Source organism: Oculina patagonica, chromosome 3 (genome assembly GCF_052425735.1).
Source record: "Oculina patagonica isolate OP01 chromosome 3, crgOcupat, whole genome shotgun sequence".
Lineage (NCBI taxonomy): Eukaryota > Metazoa > Cnidaria > Anthozoa > Scleractinia > Oculinidae > Oculina > Oculina patagonica.
Window position 1 is genome coordinate 28,009,223 of NC_135760.1, and position 24,972 is coordinate 28,034,194.

General features: G+C 37.4%; 1 protein-coding gene across 2 annotated transcripts in view; it reads right to left on the reverse strand.

Annotated features, from left to right (window-relative positions):
• LOC144647390 (SAGA-associated factor 29-like) overlaps positions 1–24,972 on the reverse strand; it is a 50,472-nt gene that overhangs the window by 13,061 nt on the left and 12,439 nt on the right. For both annotated transcript variants that reach the window (XR_013569582.1, XM_078507196.1), the window contains exons 2-6: positions 24,330–24,405; positions 23,045–23,117; positions 21,565–21,629; positions 8,753–8,801; positions 2,650–2,736 (exon numbers count right to left, since the gene is read on the reverse strand). Coding sequence is in view for 1 of the 2 variants with exons in the window: in XM_078507196.1 (XP_078363322.1) it covers positions 2,650–2,736; positions 8,753–8,801; positions 21,565–21,629; positions 23,045–23,117; positions 24,330–24,405 (350 nt within the window). In the remaining variant the exon portion in view is untranslated. The remainder of the gene's footprint in view (positions 1–2,649; positions 2,737–8,752; positions 8,802–21,564; positions 21,630–23,044; positions 23,118–24,329; positions 24,406–24,972) is intronic.

Below are 24,972 nucleotides of genomic sequence, written 5' to 3' on the forward strand. Positions count from 1 at the left end.
GGAGCCGGCTGGACCGCGCGAGTCTGGAACGATTTACCGACAAAAAAATTCCGGGTAGGTTATAAACTAGCTAAGTACCATAGACAGTGTATTAATCAATTAAGATGCAGTTAAAAGACCAGCTCGAGTGTGGGCCTTATTTTAAATTGTATCAACACTTTAAAGTGCCACGTGCACTATGATCAATTTTTTTATTTTCATTTTTGGATTATTTTTTCAAAAATAGCTCTTAGTCATCGTGATGTTCCCTAGGCCCTGTAATCAGTCAGTGAAGTATGTTTGTTTGTCACACCAATCAGATTTTTGGTACTATCAGAACCAATCAAATTGAAGTTTATAAAGGGGAAGCAATCTGACACGGTTGTAATGAGCGTTTTCGTTCGAAGATTTGTTAAAAACGTGTTTTTCGTAACGCTCGCCTCCCAGGGCTCGCCTGCTTACAACGCACACGCTGTCAGCAAAAGGCCCAACACAAGAGTCGAAGATATGGAAACTGGAAAGGAATCTTCTTTAGATTCTCTAATATTACTGACTCCGCCGGCGCCAACTCCAAACTCCAAACCGTCCGAACTATTTCTGCTCCGCCTAATCAAAGTATGATCCCATTGCAAGTGAATGTTGTCAATAATTATTTCAGAGGCAAGTATTAAATATAAAATCTTGAGTTTCAGTAGCCTGAATTTCAGACGTCTCTTTCTGGTCGCTATTGAAATTCAGGCAAGAGTTTTCGTAAATAAAACCAGTTCTTAAATTTGTATTGTAAAAGTTCTGTAGTCGGCAAACAAAACATTCGACGTGAAAAACATTGCAGCCGTGAAGCCTTCCGTAAAATTATAAACAAATGGCAACTAGACGCGATGGCGCGGCACAAGGTTGCATTGGAAGTAAACGTGTTTTATTTCTTGTGAATTTGCCATAAAGTTCTTAAAACCTAAATTATTCTTGAATGAAACTTGTCTTCATTAAGGTCGCGCAGGACCCTTCCAATCATTAGTATGTATTTATTTAAAGAGTATGCACGAACTGCCGGACGACTGAAGCCGACAACCAACGAAATACTCATGAGAATGTTTGTTTTTAAACTCTTTTGTACAAGTAATTACTAGTAATTGTTCTTAGCTTTGTGCCACGTGCGCTGGAACATAGGGAATTATCATAATTAGATTCACAGCTTTGAATATATCACACGTTCAGTTGTAAACATTGATTCGGAAGGTCTTCGGAAGCCTCAAAACCTGCAATTTTGTAGCCTGCGAATACAGCCGAATGAGAGGCGGCTGTATTCGCAGGCTAGCAATTTTGTGTCCAAGTTTTCTCCGTCGATATAGAATTTCAATAGTTGATTCGCGAGGAACGTAAACTTGAAATACTCTATTGTGCTATGACTAGAGCAAATTTTTAAATTTTCTTCTCAAAATGAAGATAGCACGTTTCAAAGTTTAGATTTCAAATTTTTGCTCTCTTAAAAGCCCTTAACTTGTAGCAGTTTTTGAAATCGAAAATTTCGTTCTAGCCATAGCACAAAAGGAGTTATGATTTATCACTAGGCTATATAATCATTTAATTTGGTGCGCTGTACTAGCTGAAAACTTGGACACAAAATCGCATTATCTGCAGTTAAACTTTTATGGGTTTGTAACATCACAGACAACGGTCATCTCTCAGTATAAGGACAATCACGAGGTAATTCCATCATCCCCGAATACCCTTGTTAAATTTTAGAGGAATCGATGTTCAAAATGTAGTAAATTAAAGCTTTACAAGATAGCACTCCGTCAAGAAATTTGGCTAATGAATTTATTAATGAGCAAGGGTCCCGCGCGACCTTAAATCGGGGTTGCACTGTATTACGAACATCAGAAGTCGTTTTATTATAACATTTATTCCAGGGAATTTACGGCCGCCATTAATCAACCTTGTTCCAAGGCGTGGTTGCGAAAAAGGAGAAAAATGATGTAAAAGGCTCAAAAATACCTCACGAATTGAAATTATAATAACAATCAGCATAGAAAATTGCACGAAAAACAAGCGTTTTCAGCGCTATATTTGTTTGAGTCAGCACAAGTACATCTTTCTCTCACTGAATTGCGGCAACAGATATCCTGCAGATATGCTTCTTCATGCAGTATGTGGTCTCCTGGTGAAAACTGGTTCAGGATTAACTACTCCAGGGGCTAGTAGAAACGTACTTTTACTAGCCCAGCATGAAGTTTTACTAGTCCTGGGCTAGTGTACTAGCGTTAGTGTTGAGCACTGGATATGGTATATCTGTTATTTGCGGTTTAAATTTATCACTGGATTAAGATTTTTCAAACCAGTTTAATTATTATATTTCATTGTCTTATATTCATTCACATATTTCTGAAACAAAAGGAAATAAAAATCAAAATGGTTTGGAATTTTTTACGTCAAAGATAAATTTAAACCACAACATAATTATACAGGTTACAAATAAAACTTAAGGTAAAAGCTGTTAAAATTGATGCTAAACGTTTTCGATCTGTTCGATCATCATCAGAGTCTGATGATGATGATGAGAGATCTGATGATGATGGAACAGATCGAAAACGTTTAGCATCAATTTTAACAGCTTTTACCTTAAGTTTTATTTTTAACCTTTTATCGGCGAAATGTATATATACAGGTTACCTTTCAGAGGTTTTTCCCATCCACATGGGCAACTGAACGGCAGCTTGTTGTAACATGGTCATGAGAACTCCCCGCCTCATCACTTTTCTAAAAATGAAAAAAAAAAGAAACAATAAGCATATTTACTCAAATAAGAGCCGCCCCCGAATAAGAGTCGCCCTTGAATAAGCACCGCATTTGGAACAAAAAAGTTAATAAGCGCCGCCCCTGAAAAAACTCAGCAGTCCCGATGCAATGCTTTATGGCGGAATCCCGTAGACCGGTAACTAACTCAGAGACTCAAAGGACAGTACAGAATGCAATATGGCCAATCAATCGACAGCATGATAATAATTTTCCAGGGTAATTTCGCTTGAGAATAAGTCAAATGAGTTCACCTTTCAGTTCAGTATTGAAGCAGCAAACGTGATATTTGTGCTTTTCGTGCAAAGGTTTGTAACATGATACCTTTGTTTTTCTCTTAGACTGCTGATGCGTTTAAATCTAATTAAATTAACGCCACGGATTCTACAAGAATCATACCGCATTGTGGTTGTTAGTAATCCACGTAACGGCGGAACGCGTAACGGCGTAACGGCGGAATGAGAAACGGCGTAACAAGATTTTTTTCTGTTTTTTTTTTTTAACAAACTAACCAACAAACAAACATTAAATATATCTCACAAAATAAAGGGCATGTATATCTTCTTTATCCTTAGAGGTCAATCTAGAGCCAGGATGTCGAGTTTATTTCGAGTTAGGATTTCAAGGAGAAGCGCGGCCGGCCTTCGGACTTGCTCGCGCCGATCGATCATGATCAAGACAATGAAACGAACAAAGTCGAAGCAAGTCAACAAAGCCGTTGACAAAAAAAAAATTAGAAGGGCCTGAAAAGCTACTGATTTCGTAAGAAAAAAAAAACAGAAATGAAAAGCGTATTAGCTATTAACTAGCTAATACGGTGTTTTATCCATCGCAAATAATCATCAGGACATCCGCACAAAAGTCAATTATATTTCAGGCAACAAAATATGGCCAACTCAACATTTTACTTGCTACATGCCATTTTCAAAAGGTTATAACTTTCTTTACAAGTATAAATTGAAATGAAATGCAACTTCACAAGCGGGCACATATCAAGGTGTACTTAATATCCATCGCAAGTGTGTAGATATCCATCGCAATTACAGTTGTCGGTACATTCAGGTCAAGTAACGACACCGTTGCTATGTCTGGAAATCACTACTTCCGTTTCTGCTTACCGGATGCCAATTTTGTGGCTTCATAACTTTTGACTCCGGCCGAATCTCAAAACACAAAACTCGCAATCACGAGATAACAAGGTGTATCTCTCATCGCAATCACCTAAAAGATCATCGCAACGTTCCTCGAACAAATCTCGGTCAATAAACTACGGCCGCTAACACGCTTGACTCGCCACTTGCCATTTCCACCGAAAAGTTATAGCTTTCTATACAGATCTTGAAACCAAATAAAACATACACAAGCACGCACATACTTAACTGTGCTACCCATCGCAAGTAAGGCGATCTCTATCGCAACAACAATTATTGATTTATTAAGGTATACAACAACACCTGGATGCTGGTGAATATTATCCCACTTCCGGTTCACCCACTATGGTAGTGTATTTCGTAGCTTAATAACTCCATATTCCTTAAGAATATCACTTTAAAATTAACGGTATCCTTAGCTAATACGGTCTTTTATGCATCGCAAACAAGCAACAGGACATCCGCCCAAAAGTTAATTATATATCAGGCAACAAAATATGGCTGATCAGCTTGTGAAAATTCTGCACTGTTTTCAATTAATGTAACTGTTCCTTTCAGCTGTAACTTGTTGTTTGCTTATCACACAAACTACTAATTAAAACAAACAATGACCCAAGTTGGCGTTAATGGGGGAGCACTGCCTTGCGTTAGGTAAGCCTGTGTGACTTCCGGAGATTGCGTGACACAAGAACCTCACTTATCTCCCCAGCACTACGAGCTGACTGCAAGACAGCACGTGCTGGATTGGACAAGAGTATTGGAAGCGGGCGGTATTAAGCCAAGAAGCTTGGGGGAAGTCCCTGCGCAGACTTAACCGCACCACATAGAAGTGAACCAAGTTTATTTAATAACACATAGCAAACCAACCTATTTTAACAATAGTATGACAAGTGCTAACTGCCCTGTACAACAAAACACCAAAGTGAACTCTGAACAGTTTGTTTGAGCTTTATATAGCTAGGCGCTTGTCTCCTGGGAAAGCCAGTAGAAAGAGCTGTACTACTGGACAGCTTGGCATTACATGTGTATACTCTTAGCCAAGAATAGTGCTTTAATATTTTTGGCCAATGCTATCCATCGTTATAATATGCTAAAGGTAACAAAGTCATAATGTTTGAGCTAGAATACAATGTATCTCAGAGTCTGCTAGACCTTGGGAGCTTGCGCCTACACAATAGCTTAATTGAAAACAACGCCGCCATGAAAGGCTTACTGATTACGAGCGTCACGTTCCATTAACTATATATTTTACTGATGTGACAGTAAAATTGCATTTTTTTACCATGGTAGAAATTTAGTAAAATTTAACTTTATTACACAGCAAACACATTTTAAAGATTTTTTCGAGGCTTAAGGTCGCGGGGGATACCTACAGCATGAATAAATTCATGATGCGAAATTTTGCTTGACCTGCATCTTTTAAAACGCTTATTTTCTCGGCTGTTATGGGTGCGATTAAGCTCAAATTCTGCAGAGACATAAAGAAATGATAAAAGATTATGTGAGTCGTCTTTTATTTGGTAGATTATACTTAACGGCGATGTTATAGCCACGTTAGTGCCAAATTGGGAAGAACATGATTTTGTGGCAGAGTTTACGGAACGAGCAGGAGACAGCACACTGTGATCTTGTCAAAAACTAATCAGTCAATATCTGTAGAGTGTCATAACAGAAGGGGATTTTTTAATTTAAAATTTCCCACCATTTTATGGCGGTTTAAATGCGCAAATTTTAATTTAATGCCTTCTACCTCTTTCTAAAAGCGCTCTTTTAAAATTCCGCCTCTGTTATGACACACTACAATGTCCATAGTTTACCTATCTGCAGTGGCAAGTCATGAAGGTCTGTATCTGCGCTGTATTCTCTGCCACAAAATTGTCAGAAAAGTCCAAACTTTGAGTTTTCCGAAGGTGTCCCGACCAAAACACGATCAGTTTCCAAAGGAGAGATGTAATTATGGTAATTATATCCCACGCTTTTATAGTGAGAACAATGCGTTTTTATGAAGGACATGATTAGCTATGATTGTTTATGCCGAATATTATTGTGATAACTCTGAGTTGCAGAAACGAAAACAAATTGAATAAAAATTAGCTCATAGACTTCCTATAATCTATATAAACATATATCGCCAGTGTTGTTTTAATTTGGTTAAAATATCAAAGAAACAGGAATTTATTTTTTCAAAGTAATCACGCGCACGCACCCGCATATTTTTATCCAGTCATGAATATCTCGTAAAGTTGTCGATGTCACTTTGTCAGTCGTTGCACTTCGTGCATACGCTTTAAATAAATGCATAATGATGAGCCTAAGGTGTCCCCCGCGACCTTAAGGTGGCTCGACCCAGTTTTTTTCTATCGATACCTATCAACTTTGAAACCCTCATACTTAAAAGGATTAATGTCAATGACATATCTATTATATCACATGGATTACACATAGACTGAACTACAATATGATATGCATTTTTGGGAGATCGGATTGAATATCACGTGACAATGACGTCACATAGGTTTTTGCTCCGAATCGAATTTTAGCCTGTAACCGCATTTTCTCACGAGATCCTCCACGCTACGTCTACCTTGGGTGTTTGTCTTCAGCTCTGCGAAGTTTCATCGAAATCTACAAGAGCAATTTTGAAATATCTTGGAATTTCTTTTTAGATGGTATAATTTATGCGTAGAATAAAGACAAGACTTCATATAAAGAAATTTGCTTCTTTTTTGATGTTTTTTGAGAGGCGTTAGCCCTCATTCCTTTTAAAAATGTCCCATATCCGATATCCAAACCGTAAGAAGTAGGTAGACTTACGCGATTTCGAAAAAAAATGAAATATATGAATCATAGTGAAGCTCAAGGTTTAGCTTTTTTTACCAATTTTACGCCTACTTTCGCAAAAAAAGAGATTATTTCAAAACTCGTCGATGAATTTTCTCCAAAATTTTACAGAGTGGCAATTGATCAGTACACTAAACAATCCCTGAATTTCATGCTCATTGAAAACTTCTAAGAATGTCTAACATAAACGCAAAATATAGTAAATATTGAAGCGATCTAGTAGTTTTGAATAATTTTGTGCTCTGGGATTTCCTATTGTTTCGAGTTGAACAAAACATCGAATTCCTGTACACCACGCGTAAAATGACTTCGCTTGGCTACCTTCCGAAAGCTTACCGAAATCTTTCCGAAATATGGTCCGTTTTAAAGAAAAAAATGGAAAAGAAATTGTCACGCAACAATTTTTTGGACCCTATCTGGACCCCCCCCCCCCCCATCTGGACCCCTTCTTGACCCTCATTGTTCCCTTTTTCCCCATGGTTGGACCATAATAGAAGTGAAGTGCTGCCCCATGTAGGGAGATGGTAAGAGTGAGATACATACTAGTTATGCAACGCTTTCGAGTGGTATACTATGGAATATCCCACGATTCACTTGTATTTTCTCGGTATACACACAAGCCTTTAGGCGAGTGTGTATGCCAAGAAAATACGAGTGACAAGTGGGATATTCCATAGTATACCACGAGAAAGTGTTGTGTAACTATTTTATACCATGCCATAGAAAATACGCTCACTAAATTTCGTCGAGAATACAGTCGCAGCGCACTATGGGAAGGTTGGGTTGAATACCGTCGAATATACAACGGCTTTCCTGTATTCTGATTGGCTGTATTTTCTATGGCATGGTATAAAAAGATATACCACACGATGTTGGAGATCATTAAAAATGTTAGAAACTGTGATCAACAAATGAGGTTTGAATCACTATGTTTTTTTGCAACACCTGATGGAAAATTGTTTAAAAATGGTTCGAAACACAAAGCGATACCTATCAACTTTGAACCCTAATACTTAAAGGGATTAATGTTAATAACATATCCACTATATCACATGGATTACACATAGAACGAACTGCAATATGATATACATTTTTGGGGGATCGGAATGAATATCACGTGACAATGACGTCACACAGGGTTTTGCTCCGAATCGAATTTTAGCCCGTAACCGCATTTTCTCTCGAGATCCTCCACGCTACGTATACTTTGGGTGTTTCCCTTCAACTCTGCGGAGTTTCAGCGAAATCTACAAGAGGAATTTTGAAATATCTTGGAATTCCTTTTTAGATGGTATAATTTATGCGTAGAATAAAGACAAGACTTCATATAAAGAAATTTGCTTCTTTTTTGATGTTTTTTGAGAGGCTTTAGCCCTCATTCCTTTTTAAAATGTCCCATATCCGATATCCAAACCGTAAGAAGTAGGTAGACTTGCGCGATTTCGAAAAATATGAAATATATGAATCATAGTAAAGCTCAATGTTTACCTCTATTTACCAATTTTACGCCTACTTTCGCAAAAATAAGCGATTATTTCAAAACTCGTAGATGAATTTTCTCCAAAATTTTACAGAGTGGCAATTGGTCAGTACACTAAACAATCCCTGAATTTCATGCTCATTGAAAACTTCTAAGGTTGTCTAACATAAACACAAAATATAGTAAATATTGAAGCGATCTCGTAGTTTTGAATAATTTTGTGCTCTGGGATTTCCCATTGTTTCGAGTTGAACACAACATCGAATTCCTGTGCACCACGCGTGAAATGACTACGCTTGGCCACCTTCCGAAAGCTTTCCGAAATCTTTCGGAATATGGTAATATTCTTGAGTTCAAGTAAACAATAATGAATGAATGAAACTCAAAGCCCGTTATGTTTTGACGCCATTCCAGTCATTTACAAATGACTTGACAGCGTACTCAGAAACTTACCTCGTTTACACTTTCAAATGAAGGGGTCCACGTTTTGAACCAACCCGTAACTCACCTTGGTTCTCCAGTTTCTTGATTGCCTTGTCGGCTGCTACCACCTCGCACTAAGGACCAAACAAAACAATAAAAGTTACCAGTACCTAAAAAAAGTAGTGTGTGAAAATTGCGCACTCCGTAAAAACTAAAATCTCAATTTAAGGTGATTCCACTGAAATAGAAGGAGTATTAAAATTTTCTGAAACTTGGTCCAGGTTACAATTACGTTATAAGCATAAAAAAATGAAATAAAAATGGGGGTCACCGCGCTAGTTTTTGTGTAAAATGGATGGGCATTATAGTAAATATACGACCCGCAAGGTATATATTAGGAACCCCAGTAATCCGAATGGGGAACTATTGTTTCTAGAGAAAAAAATCATTATTGCATTAAAGTATAAGTCTACCCCTCAAAATAGACTTTGATCTTATATCAAAAACTATTCTCGTTGTACAGGACTGACAGAAATTAATATAATGAAAGAAATTAAAGATTTGCTTCGTGCGCACGCCAACAGCACTAGCTAAAAATGCGTTTATTACGGCATTAAAATTAAAATATTTCAATGTAGAATTTTAAACCTTTCTTTAAATCGCGATATATTATAGAGTAACCGTATGACATTGAAATTAATGCATTAAATCAAAGTCTCTTCGAGATACCGACGTTTTTGCATGAAGTATGAGTCGAAGGTTTATCCTGTGCATTGTTCTTTGAACTTATCATTACAGTTTCTTTGTAGTTTAGTTTAACAATTTCCTATCTTCGCGGAGGAAATGCAGCCATATAATTTTGTCAAAAATGGCTCGTCCGCACCGGGTATTTATACACATATTCCTTAACATTACACAAATAAACAGTGCAAATTTCAGCGAGATCTGACAATTCTATACTTTAAAATTGCAAGGACCTTTCGAGGAAGTCGATTACGGCAGCGAAATTAGCAAATGAAACAGCAAAATATGCGTTCGACGCTTTGTTTTTGCGACGGCATATTTGAATTGTTATAGGTAGACCGCTGTTCAATGTGTTCAAGGCCGTATCGTTACGATTGCTCCACGAAAAAGCACGAAAAAAAATACGGATATTTCCGACTACTGTCGGAGAAAACATTGCGCATATAATTGCGGCGTAAACAAATCGTTACACTCAAGCTGCGTTTTGTCTAGGCTATGCGAGGGTCGGATATCAAGACCCACGATTAAACAAAAGCCATATATACAGTGAATGCTTTCGAATTATATTTGAAGATGAAATACGAAAGAATTTTGCTGTCTTTGACTGAAATTCCACTCAAACTGCGTAGATACGATCGCATGTTGTAAAGCCGATTCATGCAACATTGCTGTCAACGCGAAGTCACGTCCCTAACGACCTAGGCTGATGACGAAATAGAATGGCGCTTGCATGTAGCGACCAAATTTGGCCTAATTTTTAACCGCTTTTAAGCTAAAAGAAGCCCCCATCTCTTGCATTTGTTTTAACTTCAACAAGACGCTAGAAGAGCGTTCACTCCGGCCCTGGAAGTGACAAAGGGGTGGAGGATTAGGGAGGGAATTGGGTACGTATCGGAACTCCCGGGTATAAGAGGCTGAAATAAAATACACCTATTGTTATTAATGTGCCAACCAGAGACCTATTGGCTAGTAAAACAAAGAGTTCTTTTGTTTTAACTCGTTGGACATTTATCAAACACTTAAATAACAAAGACAATGTTTGTAAAAAAAATATCTTCCCTATAAAAAATAAAGAAAAGCTGCCTAGATAAAACTAGGAATATAGACGTGGTTTTAAAGTGTGAAGACTTAAATGCAAACAAATAAACAAAATGATCAGTAAACTTAGACAATAAAGTGGAACCCCGATATAAAAAACAATGTACCAAGGGACTGGCGAAACCTTATATCGGGGAATCGTTAAACGTCTTAAACCGGGATTTTGTTCCGCTGTAGTAAGGACTCGCTAATTAAGACTTGTCAAAATATGAAACCATCTCAATGTGGTACTTCTTGGTGCAGAAAAGCGTTTTTCGCGAGTTATTTACGAATCACGGAAGCGTTGCGTGACCACCAAATAGCGGCTGCGAAGGAGACTAGAATATTGTTTACACAACTCTGAAACTACATGGTTCCTTCCAAAAACTAAATTGGTAATACTTTCTACGCTCTTCATTTACTTAACTATTAATGAAACTACTTGTTTGCATTTTTCTGGAGTACTGGAGTAATTTTTTATATCTTTTATTAAACACAAAACCAAAGTCTGGTCGCCGTTGAAAGATGATCAGATAACACCGCGCCTGTCTCGAAACAAAGATCGACGACCCTTCAAAACCTAAAATACCGAACTAAAGATGGACAAATGAAAGAAACTTAAAAGAAACATTATTTCAGATTAATTTCCATAGAAGATGAAGCAAAGAAATGTATTGAAAAGGTCTTAAAAGCGTCAATTTTAAAAAATTGTGAAACAACCCTTGCACGCTAAATTAAATTTATTCACGCAAAAGCATTTCTTGTACTGCAGCGGACGGCTTTTGCATTATATTTTTTTACTTGACTACTTTTACTGATCCTTCTAAAAATGCCATCTAAAATTCAAAGCAATGATATACATAACATTTGCTTTTTGAAGTCTCGAGAAGCCGCAGAAAGTCCTTGATCAAGTCCATGATTTGTATTCAAAACGATTCAAAACACACTGACAAGTACGTCGCGACACAGTCTTCACAGGCCCCGAAAGAAAGATGGATTTCTAAACACTACCAATGTTTTAGCAATCTGTACTTGCCCCAGAGAGGGAAGTCTACGTGTTTAGCATAACAAACAAGACCTTGAAAGTTTGTAATCCGTTCCGTGGCACAAAAGTCTCCGCATCAAGGACTTCACTTGCAATGGCGACTTTTCCCTGTCGAGGTCAAGCAGATGGTACGCAAAGCACAATTGAGATTACGTCACTCGATTGCGCAATTTTGCAGATTTGTGACTACAAAGAAATCAAGCCCATTTTACTACTCCTGGCCTCCAGCCGGAGTAATAATATCTTTGAAAAGAGCGAGTTTTTTGGTATGGTTTGTTTTTGACGTTTGTAATTTTTAAACGATGTAAGTGCTAGTGATTATTTATTCGTGTTTTAGTTACGCAATCCATTGTTTGTGCGACGCTTTTTATAGACGCCTTTCAGACACACGTGCGTTGAGATAAGAAAGCTGACATGTCACTTTTAAAATTGTTATATAACGTTTGTAAATGTGACAAGTCACGTTTTTTCCACAAGATCGCAAGTGATCACCCACAGCGGAAAGTAATCCCTTGAGAAATTAAAACAGTCCCTTGAGAAATTAAAAAAGTCCCTTGAGAGTTGAGAGATGGTGATACAACTTCGCAACCTAAAAGGTTGAATTATGCCATATTTACAAATTTATAAAGCTATAAAAACTAACGATAAAATGTAAAAATATTTAAAGAACTATACAAGAGTGATTAAAATCCAAACTTAAGTACATTAGAGACAATAAAACTATTTCTAAATCTATTAGTCTTAAAAACAGGGTTAAACTGGCGTGACTTTCTGAGGTTATAACTACTAAGATTCCGTGGGGGCAGTAAATTCCTCAGCCTACTGTCATTGTTCTCTAAAATGTTGTTAAACAATTTGTCCGTCAGGGCTTGTCTTCGACCTGACAGAGTGACTAGACTTGCCTTGTCGAGCGCTTCTTCATACGTAAAAAACGGAAAAATGATGCGCATCGCCCTCTTTTGCACTGCTTCTAGCTCACGAGAAAGATACGCAGGTAGACTTTCATTGAAAACTGGACATGCATATTCAGTGATAGGGCGAATGCAGGTACGATAGAACTGTACTAACTCGTTAGGACCTAGGCCTGAACGCTTTAACTGAGAAAGACAATACAGGCGTTTTCTAGCTTTCTTAACAACTTCAACGATGTGATGGTTCCATTTAAGGTCGCTCGAAACGGTTACGCCCAGAATCTTAGCATACTTAACGATATCAATTTGCCTGCCATTAATAATAATAGGATCAAGCTCGAGAGTCTTCTTGGTACTAAAACTAATCCTCAGTTCCTTGCACTTAGCCTCGTTTAGCTGGAACTTGTCAGAGCTAGCGCGCGAGGCAAAAGTGTCCACAGCGGTCTAGATGTTGCTTGCTTGTCCCTTGGGTATTGTTTCAGAGGTCGTGGTATCATCGACATACTTCCATAACTCAATACCAGGGACATCAAGGTCGTTGATCATTATAATAAAGAGCCAGGGGCCCAATTTGGTCCCTTGTGGGACACCTGCCGGGACATCACACCACTCTGAAAAACAATCCTGACCAAGTTTCACTCGTTGTTTGCGACAACATAGGAAGTTGAAGATCCAAGCGATGACGGCCTCATGAATGTCAAAGAGGCGAAGCTTTTGGATCAGGATTTTATGATCAATAAGATCGAATGCTTTCTTGAAATCGAATAGCACTACCCTCGCAGTAGCCCCGTTTCCATCGGTGGCACAGTTCCACGCATGCGTCATACTGATGAGTGCCTCTGTGGTACTTGAACCTGGAATAGTACCGGTACCAAACTGCCGAGGGTCCACTTTCGCTGATCGACTACAAACTCTTCGCCACTTTCGATAGTACAGGTGTTAGGGAAATTGGCCGCAAATGCCTGTTTACGTCATACACAGGCACCTGTTTGGGTATCGGTACAATATCGGCATGCTTCCAGGTCAGCGGCAGTCGGGCCTCGGCAAAAGAACAGTTGATGATGTCAGTAACAACTGGGGCCAACAAATCCGCGTTTTCTTTCAGCAGCCAGGATGGTATCATGTCCGGTCCTGAAGCCTTGGCTGGGTTTAGTGTGGAGAGTTTTTTGAATATGCAGTGTTCAGAGACCAAAGGTAGATTGGAGTGGCGGTGATCTGTGATAGCGTCCGGGGCCAGAGGCACGAAAATGCTCATGGGATCAAGGAAAGCTTTGTTGATCGTGTTAGCAAGGGTAGTAGGACCAGAATTAAGTCCTGTGTCAATGTGCCTTAGGACAGACATAGGATCTGATCGAGTAGCAGACTTTGTGCCCCCAAGGGTCTTCACTTCTTTCCACCAAGAGCGCGGGTCACAATTCCTCAAGTGCTCTACCTTAAAAGCATAGTATTTTGTGCGACACGACTTGCGCACACGATTTACACGATTTCGCAAACTGCGAAAAGAAGCCAGATCTCCACGAGCGAAAGCTGTTTGGCGCTGGCGGATAAGGGATTTTAACTGTTTATTGATCCATGGAGGGTCGTTGGTCATGACAGTCTTTGGTGTTAAGGGGAGCAAAAGCTCCATACCAGTCTTGATTACAGTTTCCAAGGTGTCAGTTTTATCATGACACGTCTACAAATATGAGAGAGTTTACAAATATGTGGTTCCAAATTTTGTTCACATAACCCCTATTCTCCTACTTTAGCTTGTAAACAAGCAAAAGCGTCGAAAAAATGGGGGTCACCGTGTTCGTTAAAGAGAAAACGACCATTTATTTCCCTACCGATCTTAGCCTGAAGGGAATCTCGCAATGTTCTGTGTGCGCACGCGCTCGTGCGCGCGCTTAATGAGGCCAAAACTTATGCGCAGCAAGGACGCGCAATGCAATTCAGTGGAATCACCTTAAGACGTTTCTTCTTACCTCAGCACCAGAACAATAGCTGACGTAACTTCTCAGCTATTGTTCTGGTGCTGAAATAAGACGAAGCGTCTTAAATTAAGATTTTAGTTTTTACGTAGCATCTTGCCATAAATCTATGAAAAATAATTTTATACAAAAAAAATATACATTTAATCAGTTCCCATTTTAACTAAAAATCAAAGGCTCTTCGAGCAACCTCATGGTAATTCGATGAAGTGCCAACCTTCGCATTTTTTTCCAAATAAGCGTTCGATAATCAAATGTAATGCAATCTCACTTCATAACTAATGTTCATTTCTAACGTGACCCGAGATGACGTGACACAAAACAAAAACATGCTGTGGATGTCGTGTTTACTAAACATGTCACATGGCAAGCGACTACTCACTTGTGTGGTATACACTAATTTATAATAAATTAAGCATAATTTTATCCATTTTGTGTTATAATCCCCCCAAAAATTACAGTTTACAATTGAAGGGGCAAGGCAAGAAACGCACTTCGAGTTTTGGCCAAATTAATAATTGTCACAAACAACTCCAAATTTCACACGCAAGTTCGTTTACGTGTGCTTAACATTGATCTGTATTCAAATTCGCTGGATCTAGCTTCGTTTTTTAGAAATTACGTATGCAAAGAACAAAGGCGTTTTGCAAAGCTTACGTTCTCCACAGTCAGCCAGCAGTATGAGTTTTTCGACACATCGCGTGTAAATCTTTCCTTCTAGCGTTATTTAACTGTCAGGGGAGGTTGAAAAACGTGTCAGAGCCATGCTTTTAGTTTCTAGCTCCCATTTTGAGGATTCGCTTTAAAAAAAGGACTGGATAACACATTGTGACGCGATGTCACCTGATAGGTGTCACATGAGAGAAAAGAGAAAGAAATGGCCGTTTGTTCCTGAAAATCAAAGCCTTTGGTTAGTTTTAGTGTAAGTGCGGCTGCCAGGTGGTTGAAGGACAATAGTTTAGAGCCTGGCAGAATAAAAGCCTAAAACGAGCATTTCTTGCCGGGAATTTTGTCAAGGCGAGTTTTGCAGTGTCCGCTTGGATGCTGCCGCGAAAAAGTTGCCGAGAAGTGACCTGGTTTTAGACTTATAAGATATTTGTGAGTGGCCGGAGCGCTACCTGCCATCGCAAATTTGTTTTCGCTACCTCATTAAATATGCACGTATGGATCGGTCAAAAAGTGCGTGCGATCTTGTCATGATTACGCGCGCAGTGTCTTGTAGATCTAGATCGTGTGATGTAATATTGTAAATTGAGGTCGACTCGGATCTTAACCCTTACTTGAAACGCTAAGCCTAACTTGATTTTGTAACCCTAACTTAAAACGCTAACCCCAACCCTGAGTCTCGGGGTTCGCTTTTGCCTTAGCTTAGGGTTAAGCGCTTAAGACGGAATCCACTAGGAAGTGGAGTAATATTTATTGAAGTTGGACAAAAATCAAGTACCAGAATAATTTAAATCCTATTGCGTTATTTCCTACCCTTAATAAAAGGTAAAGATGTAAGTTAATTATCTGTGATAACATAAACAACAATTTCTTATCAGAGTCTGAGAAAATGAATTTCAACGTTCACAAGGTTATTTTGTAAATTCGTCTTAAGCGATTCAGTGGAATTTAGCGGAACTTCGAAATTTGTTTCCGATGTTTGGTGTCGTTAGAAAAGATTTCTTTTGATAAGATATTTGAAGCAGTAACAAAAAAGTTTGCAATAAGGTGGAAATAATTCTGGTACAACAATTTCTGATCAGAGTCTGAGAAAATGATATTCAAAGTTCACAAGCTAAGGGCAAAAGCTCACATCTCTTAAGCGATTCATGGGAATTCAGTGGAACTTCGAACTTTGTTTTCGATATTTTGTGTTGTTAGAAAAGATTTCTTTCAATAAGATATTTGAAGCAGAAACACAAAAGCTTGCAATCAGGTGTAAATAGTTTTGGTACATAATTTTGTTCAATAACTACTCGAAGTCCTGGCGGATTTCCTCTTAAACCCTAACTTGGAACGTTAACGCTAACCTTAGGGTTAGAGTTGTTTGAGTTATAGTTTGATCCTAAAAACGTTTGCTGGTTTCATTGTTTTAAGGAACAAAAGGGTTCCTTTGTTTATCGTTTGTCAAAGAAAATTCCTTAATATGCCACCAGCAAAAACCTTGTCTTTTTCAATGTGTTATTTTTCGAAAACGAAGGAAAGACCAGCAAAATTAAATACAGGGCAGTGTTGAGCACACGTAAACGAACTTGCGTGTGAAATTTGGAGTTGTTTGTGACAATTTTCAATTTGGCCAAAACTCGAAGTGCGTTTCTTGCTCTTGCCATTCAATTGACAGTTTACAAAAAAACGTACGATAAACGATAAAAAAAATAATCACAAATATATACAAAGACGAGTTACGTTATTTCACTTTTACCACATAAAATAACGTCAACGTAATTTTAGAATAAAAAACAAAGTAGGGGAAAAACAGGGATACTGCGACATGCGGCGGCGGCGGTAATGACATCACAATACCCCAGGTGACATCATAGTTCCCCCAGGGGTGACATCATCATCATCATCTAAAAATACATCCCACAATCGTCGCTTTTTGCGGTGGAATTCATCAAAATGATGAGATCACCATCTAAAAATAGTATATTCCTCTCAATCATTGGTTTTTGGGGTGTAATCTAAAAATAGAATAGTGACGTCACAATGCCACGGGGGTAAACGTCATAAAAATGATGAGATCATAATTTAAAAATAGAATAGGGACAGTATTGCCTTCATCTTGTTTATTGTCGCAAAATAAAATAATATTTTGATATAGGTTAAAGAATCTGCATTCAGAAGTCCTTTTTAAAGGCAAAATTATCGGTATATTTTAATAAAGCTTTGTGGAGCAGCCGACTGAAAAGTCATGGGTGCGATTATTTCTCGTTTCCATTCTAACTTGGGCGATAGTTCGAATATAATGTATGCAGGTTGGCGCAATGTTTTGCCGTGAAAGACCAAAGTGGCATTTTCATAGTCCCCGCATATTTGGATCATCTCTGGTAAGTTTTTGCTTCTAGTCCAAACTAGAATTAAATAACTTTGTGAACCTCAATCAACTAACGCCAAGATTGATTGCACGCGAAATCGCATCAACTTGAACTAGTAATTAGTTTTCGAAATCAACATTTCACTGGCACTTTTTTGTTTAATGAAATTACCTTTGTAAAGTTCAATGATGTCATAGTTTAATTTTCTACTTCATGGCGGTAGCGGTTTTCAGCATTTCACAGTACAGGCATAAGTACCGATTCATTTCGGTCAAAGTTTTTAGCTTTGTAATTATACAAGTTGTCTTGTCGCATACATTTAGTACTGCTAACATACCGGTAATCGTTTTAAAAACAATGGTAAAGACTCGATGTGCTCTTGTGAACAAAGCATAACCAATCGAAAAGTAAAACAATAGAGTGAACACGCTTCAGTGACCTCGGATATAAACACAAGTGTTCGGTTAATAATAAAACACTAAACATACAGATTGTAAGTAAAATAAACTTTTATTTCGATCGTACAACATTACAATGATTTAATTTAATAATCCTCTTCTTGTCCTTCCTAAGATTTGTAAGGCGAGTTTTTGTGTATTCGCCGGGAGCGTCTGGAAGGTCTTTTCGGTTCATCATCCCAGTAATTTACGAATCGGATGTGAGGTCGTTTCCGCTTTTTAGGCGGAGATAATGATTCCACCGTGGGAGGAGGTGTCAAGATCGATGGAGGAGGGGAGGGAGGTAAGGGAGTAGAAGTTGCCATGGAAGTAATTACTTGTTGGTTTGGCGTTTGAACAGGAGCTACTGGTATTGTTACCGGTGATTCTTGAAGGGGGGTTGGCACTGTTGGTAAGTTGCCTGCGGTAGATATTTGTTTCTGCTCTTGGGGTGCTTCTGGTATAGAATTGAGCTGGTGTTTGTATGTCAAAAACCTGTTTTGCAGCTGCAAATATTGCATTGCTTTTTCGTCTTCTGCAAGGTCTCTACGAGAGAGAAAGTCATTCATATTGTTCTGCAAGCGTTGCATTTTAGAAATTACCGGTGGAGTCATCAAGTTTTGCTGCTTTAGATATTGCACTAGTTCCTTAGAAACGTCGCCTTCTACTTCGCCTTTATCGAATCGTTCTTCACCAGGTAATACGTTTGTTCACAATCTGCAATTGTCCTGAGTGGTTGGTTTAAGATCAACAAACAGATAGCCAAATGGTCTCTGTACCGCGTCTTCGTACTGTTTCATAAACCAAGCAGTTTGTCCAGGATACATTTGTTTTGCTAGAGTCAAAATCTCGCGGGGGTTCTTGAAAAGTACCAAGTAATGGCTGTTTAAGCTGATGTTTCGATTGCCTTTGCCTTGATAGAAGAGGTTTTGCACAATGTAATTACTTACTTACTTATTCCTCTTCGTCCCTGGTGGGACATAAGGCGGCAACGATCTGCTTCCATCGGGACCGATCTTTTGCTACAAGTTGTGCCTCACCCCAAGTCAAGCCCATCTCGTTTAGCTCGGCCATCACAGTACGTCTCCAGGTTGTCTTGGGCCGCCCTCGCTTCCTTTTTCCAGGTGGTGTCCATCTAAGAGCGGTTGCACAATGTAAATGACACTCAAATTGCGATGATGCGATCCTTTAGTAAACAGGTTCACGACTCGGTTATCACTTCCGGCTTCGATCATTTGGTCGTCGATGACAATCAAGTTTCGTATATTAACATCAAAGTAAGAATCTTGTTCTAAGGTCTCAGGGATACCCTTGTTCAATTCAATTCCAGGAATCGTCATCAACAACTCGCTGTAGGCCGGTTGCCACTGAGAATAGCACCAAACAATCCTCTCAGGGGGTAGGTGAATTGTCTTGTGAGACTGTTGCAACAAAGATTTAACCCAGAGCGTTTTGCCCGAACCTGTCATTCCCGCCACCATACAGGTAAACGGATGCCCCAAGTGAAACCGCTGACACTTTTCTCGAGAAATCGACATAGCTTGAAATGGAGGAAAACCAGAAGTACTATATGTTTACTGCTCATGTGTCTTTGCATGCTATCTTTCCTTGAAAAATCCTTTTGACATATAGGACAGGACCAACTCATGTCAACTCCCTCACAACTTAACGAGAACTGAATTTCTGTGCAATGTTTCACAATTATATTGTTAATCTCCACCACCACCACCACCACCACCACATTTCTATTGTTTAACTCTACCACCACCACAATTCTATTGTTTAACTCTACCACCACCACCACCACCACCACGAAATCCCTCTTGATCGAAAGCACGGAAAGGATACTTTGCGTCGATGTTAAGATTGCGGAACTATAACACACAAGAACGTGAAGACATCAAAATCCACATTTTATCCCCCAAGTAATGAGGAGGACGAAGACGATTAAATTAAATCATTGTAATGCCATGTTGAACGATCGAAATAAAAGTTTATTTTACTTACAATCTGTGTGTTTAGTGTTTTATTATTAACCGAACACTTGTGTTTATATCCGAGGTCACTGAAGCGCGTTCACTCTATTGTTTTAACTTTTCGATTGGTTATGCTTTGTTCACTAGAGCACATCGAGTCTTTACCATTGTTTTAAAAACAATTACCGGTATGTTAGCAGTACTAAATGTATGCGATAAGACAACTTGTATAATAACAAAGCTAAAAACTTTGACCGAAATGAATCGGTACTTATGCCTGTACTGTGAAATGCTGAAAACCGCTACCGCCATGAAGTAGAAAATTAAACTATGACATCATTGAACTTTACAAAGGTAATTTCGTTAAACAAAAAAGTGCCAGTGAAATGTTGATTTCGTAAATTAATTACTAGTTCAAGTTGATGCGATTTCGCGTGCAATCAATCTTGGCATTAGTTGATTGAGGTTCACGAAGTTATTAAATTCTAGTTTGGACTAAAAGCAAAAACTTACCAGAGATGATCCAAATATGCGGGGGCTTAAATATACCGATAATTTTGCCTTTAAAAAAGACTTCTGAATGCAGATTCTAATTAACCTATATCAAAATACTATTTTATTTTGCGACAAATAAACAAGATGAAGGCAATACTGTCCCTATTCTATTTTTGAATTATGATCTCATCATTTTTATGACGTTTACCCCCATGGCATTGTGACGTCACTATTCTATTTTAATTTAGATTACACCCCAAAAACCAATGATTGAGAGGAATATACTATTTTTAGATGGTGATCTCATCATTTTGATGAATTCCACCGCAAAAAGCGACGATTGTGGGATGTATTTTTAGATGATGATGATGATGTCACCCCTGGGGGAACTATGATGTCACCTGGGGTATTGTTATGTCATTACCGCCACCGCCGCTGCCGCATGTCGCAGTATCCCTGTTTTTCCCCTACTAAACAACTTAAAGGAAAAAAAGACCAAAACTACCACCAAGTCAAATTACACTTCAGGAAAGGTAACCTAAAGAAAGATTACTGTAGATAAGCATCTCACTTCATTTGCCCTTGAATGTTTTCTTACGTGAATGGGTCATTGATAGCGTATGCTTGGTGGCTTTGTACAGGGAATTCTATTCTCTTTTATCACCAGAGGATAAGAGAAACTGATCCTCTTTTGATTTGTTTTGTGAAATTTCAACCTTGTTCCCTAGAAGAGAGAGACCATGGGAACGAGGTTGGAGAATAATTTGCTTTTGATTGACACGTGCTGAATGATAATAATAATAATATCAGAATGGAGTGAGTGAGTGATCCATGCAGTGAGGGAAACATGTCACTTCGAGAATGATCACTAAAACCTCATTACCATGAGGTAAAAATGATGAATATTTAGTAGGTTTTGAAGTGTTTTATCTCAAAATAACAAAATAACACAATATAAACGTCACCATTCATTGTATCAAACAATCAATCAATCAAACAATCAATCAAAAACTTTGTTAACATGTCTAAAAGAACCTTAGGGAAACACCCTCTACTAATCGGGGAATACTCTTCTACTGCCTGTAATTTTAGATTACTCTTGCCTTGAAGGTCAGTTAGGTTGCAATTGAGATGAAAGGTCTGTTTCTTTTTTCTGCCACACCTCTCTTTCCCAATAAAATTATTAAAGTATCTCTAAAAAGCTTTATAAAATTAACTTTACCTATCCTCCTGTCATTTCTGAGTGCCTTGATGATGGCTATCTTATCTACTGCTTTTTTAATTATGCTATAAGAAAAATAAAGAAAATGAGCTTTTGAAGACATCATCAATATTAGCAACTCATTCTCATAGTGATGCCAATCAAACTTTAAATTACAAAATAATAAACCAATGCTTTTGCATGTACATGTGTGTTGGGAACAGCATAATTTGATGATATTTTTTAGCTGTCGCATCTGTTGCAATTAATTGAAATCAAGGGTGGGGTTGGTATTAAATAATAAATAATAATAATAATAATAATAATTATTTTGTTTATAGTGGTCATGCACTTAGCTTCTAGAAAGCTACTTTAAAGATCTTTGTAGGATAATACATACATACATACATACATACATACATACATACATACATACATACATACATACATACATACATACATACATACATACATACATACATACATACATACATACATACATACATACATACATACATACATACATACATACATACATACATACATACATACATACATACATACATACATACATACATACATACATACATACATACATACATACATACATACATACATACATACATACATACATACATACATACATACATACATACATACATACACACATACATACATAAATACATAGACTTTATTTTTTCTCGAATTTTAGAGTGGCTAATAATATTAATATTATTCGAAGCTAATATCTTCGAGAAATACAATAAAATACACTAAAATGTGTTACAAAAATACATTGTACACACATTGAAGAAACTAGAATCTACAAGTAAATAGCGAAAAAAAAACTATCAGATATATTTAAAGCAAAATGTGTCTAAACAAAAGTCATTCCCTGAATGTTACTTTTAAACTCTGTAAAGCCATTTGTTCTAATACAATCTGCTGGTAACACATTCCATTGCTCGCTGAGAAATACGAAAAAAAACTAAGGCAAAAGCTTGTTGTTCTAGGCTTACAAAGGGAAAAAATGTTATTGACACGTAGATCAGGAGGACTAAAGTGAAAACATATTATTTTTTCATGTAAACTGGAAATGCATGCCAATGAAACAGAAGAAACAAATATTCTAAATGAACATAACATGATTTATAAGTATGCCTCGTATACTTGTAAGACTCTTAGGGGCAGGGCCAATAAAGCATGGCAAAAATATGGTTTGTAGTGTATTTAGATTTTTATTTGCAGAGTTCACTAATATCACCTTATGAGAGCTCCAAGACAAAAGAAAAGATTAAATCTTCCCCCTTGAAAGTGTCTGCATCCACTTATAGGATAGAGTTTTAATTTGTCAAGAGGTGGACATTGGTAGATCGAGCTGTTGTGTTGAAAGAGCCTCGACTAAAATAATTTTCTATTTTATGTGTAGTTATAAACCCTTTGCTTATATATTAATTACACCTTTAAAAGTTTTTTAAACTGATTTGATAAAATTACTTACTCTACTTCAGTTTCTGCATCAGTGCCTGCTGTTTTGTACAAACCTCGCAATTTAGACTTGAAGTAAGAAGATACTACAAAAAAAGATACACAGAGTTAACAAGGAAACTATGTCAAAAAACCTTCTAAATATATCACATCACACTTCCTCGTCAGCCCTTAACTCAAAACATTACTTCTACTTCCTGAATATTTAACAAAAGAACGAATAAGGAACTGATGAAACTAAAGGATTTGCTTTGCTTTGAAGCCAATTACATTTCTGTGTTGCTAATGCATCTTTTTCTAAAATATGTGTCCAGCCAATTTTACATTAAAAATGAAAATCACACAATTCCCCAACACCATGGTTAATTTGTGGCTTGACTTGTGAGACAAAAGAGATCTAATGGTCTCTAATTAACTGTGCATGGTTGTTGCTCTGCAGGAGGTTTATTTTTCGTTTTGTCGTCGACGAGACCCAAACCTCCACTTGGCCAAGCTTTGTCAGAGTCACGCAATTTTTAAATGCTATTGTAATCAGTTACTAATGGAAATTTAACGAATCCTTTGGTCGTTATTTAGCATGTTTAGTGTAAAATGTTTGATTTTTTAGCATTTGACTCAAAGAAAATACTTATTTTTTATGCTATGTAAACAAATACCGTAAATTAATATGTTTCAGCAGGCTAGAATTTATACTGTAAACACAATGACCTTCATGTTATGGAATGTGCTGATATAACTTTCACTTTCATCAGCCAAATTTTTAGTCACGTATTTGAATGTAAACTTCACAAATTATTTCTTCTTTACTTAGCATGTTTAAAATGATTTCGATTGGAAGATCTAATAAAAGTAAAATTATCAAGACAAACATGCCCAGACTTGTAAGGTTTACGTTATTCAGGGAAAATTCCCCACTTTTCTAAAAACAGCTCAAGCATTCTCCTCAGATTTGATTTAATTATTTGCTTCAATATTCCATTCTTGGAACAAGTAATTCACTATTTAAATGGTTATTTTACTTGTTAAAATTAATAGAGTTAACTAATGGAGCTTATTGCAACCTTTATTTTGTCATCGTTTACAGTTTATTTTGGATTACAAACACTGTGAGTGTTGTACAAAGGACACCGCGCGTCTCTGCTCTGTTTTAAGAGCGGCTTTATTATGGTATGCCTGTGATTTCACAATGCTACACCTAAAAGATTCATTTGTTTTTCGTCCCAAACGAATGCTGTTTAATTTGGCTTTTACTAAATCTAATTTGAAACCCTGGGGAAATGTACTTTTCTCCAACAAACCTCTCACTTCTGTCTTCATCTTCTCATGGGTCTTTGCAATGGTAGAAAGATTTTGTTCACTTTGTGTTCGTTGCTCCTGAAATAAATTACAATATAAACATGTGGTAAAAATTATGCTCATTTTAAGCAAATGAAAAAATCAAGCAGGTAAGTCACTGCAGAATTCTCAAACTATAACTTTTAGCAGTGTAACTTTAAGTTAAACATTCAACTTAAATTTACAACAGCTTTGTTCATTATAAGTGCTCAATATGTGACAACTATCGCTCAGTGATTCAAGGTTAGTGAGTAATAAGTCAGAGTAATAAGTTTTGGCAAATCTTCATTAAAGCACCCAAAACGTTTTCAAATGACGCTCACGCTCTTATTCTTTTTTTTGCTGTCAATCCTAATTGCTTTTAATAGCCAAGTTAATAACCTTTACTGGTTCATTAAATGTTTGAACGAGATGTTTCAAAGATATAAACACAAATGCCACTTCTGAATTGGTAAATTGTGCAAGACACTCAAGAGACTAATAATTAAATTAATTGCAGTTTGCATTTGGCGCGACAGAGTCTCCAGTAATATTTAGGAATCTAAAGAAGATTCCTTTCCATTTCTTCGACTCTTTGTAAATCTGCCTACAGTAATAAAACATCAT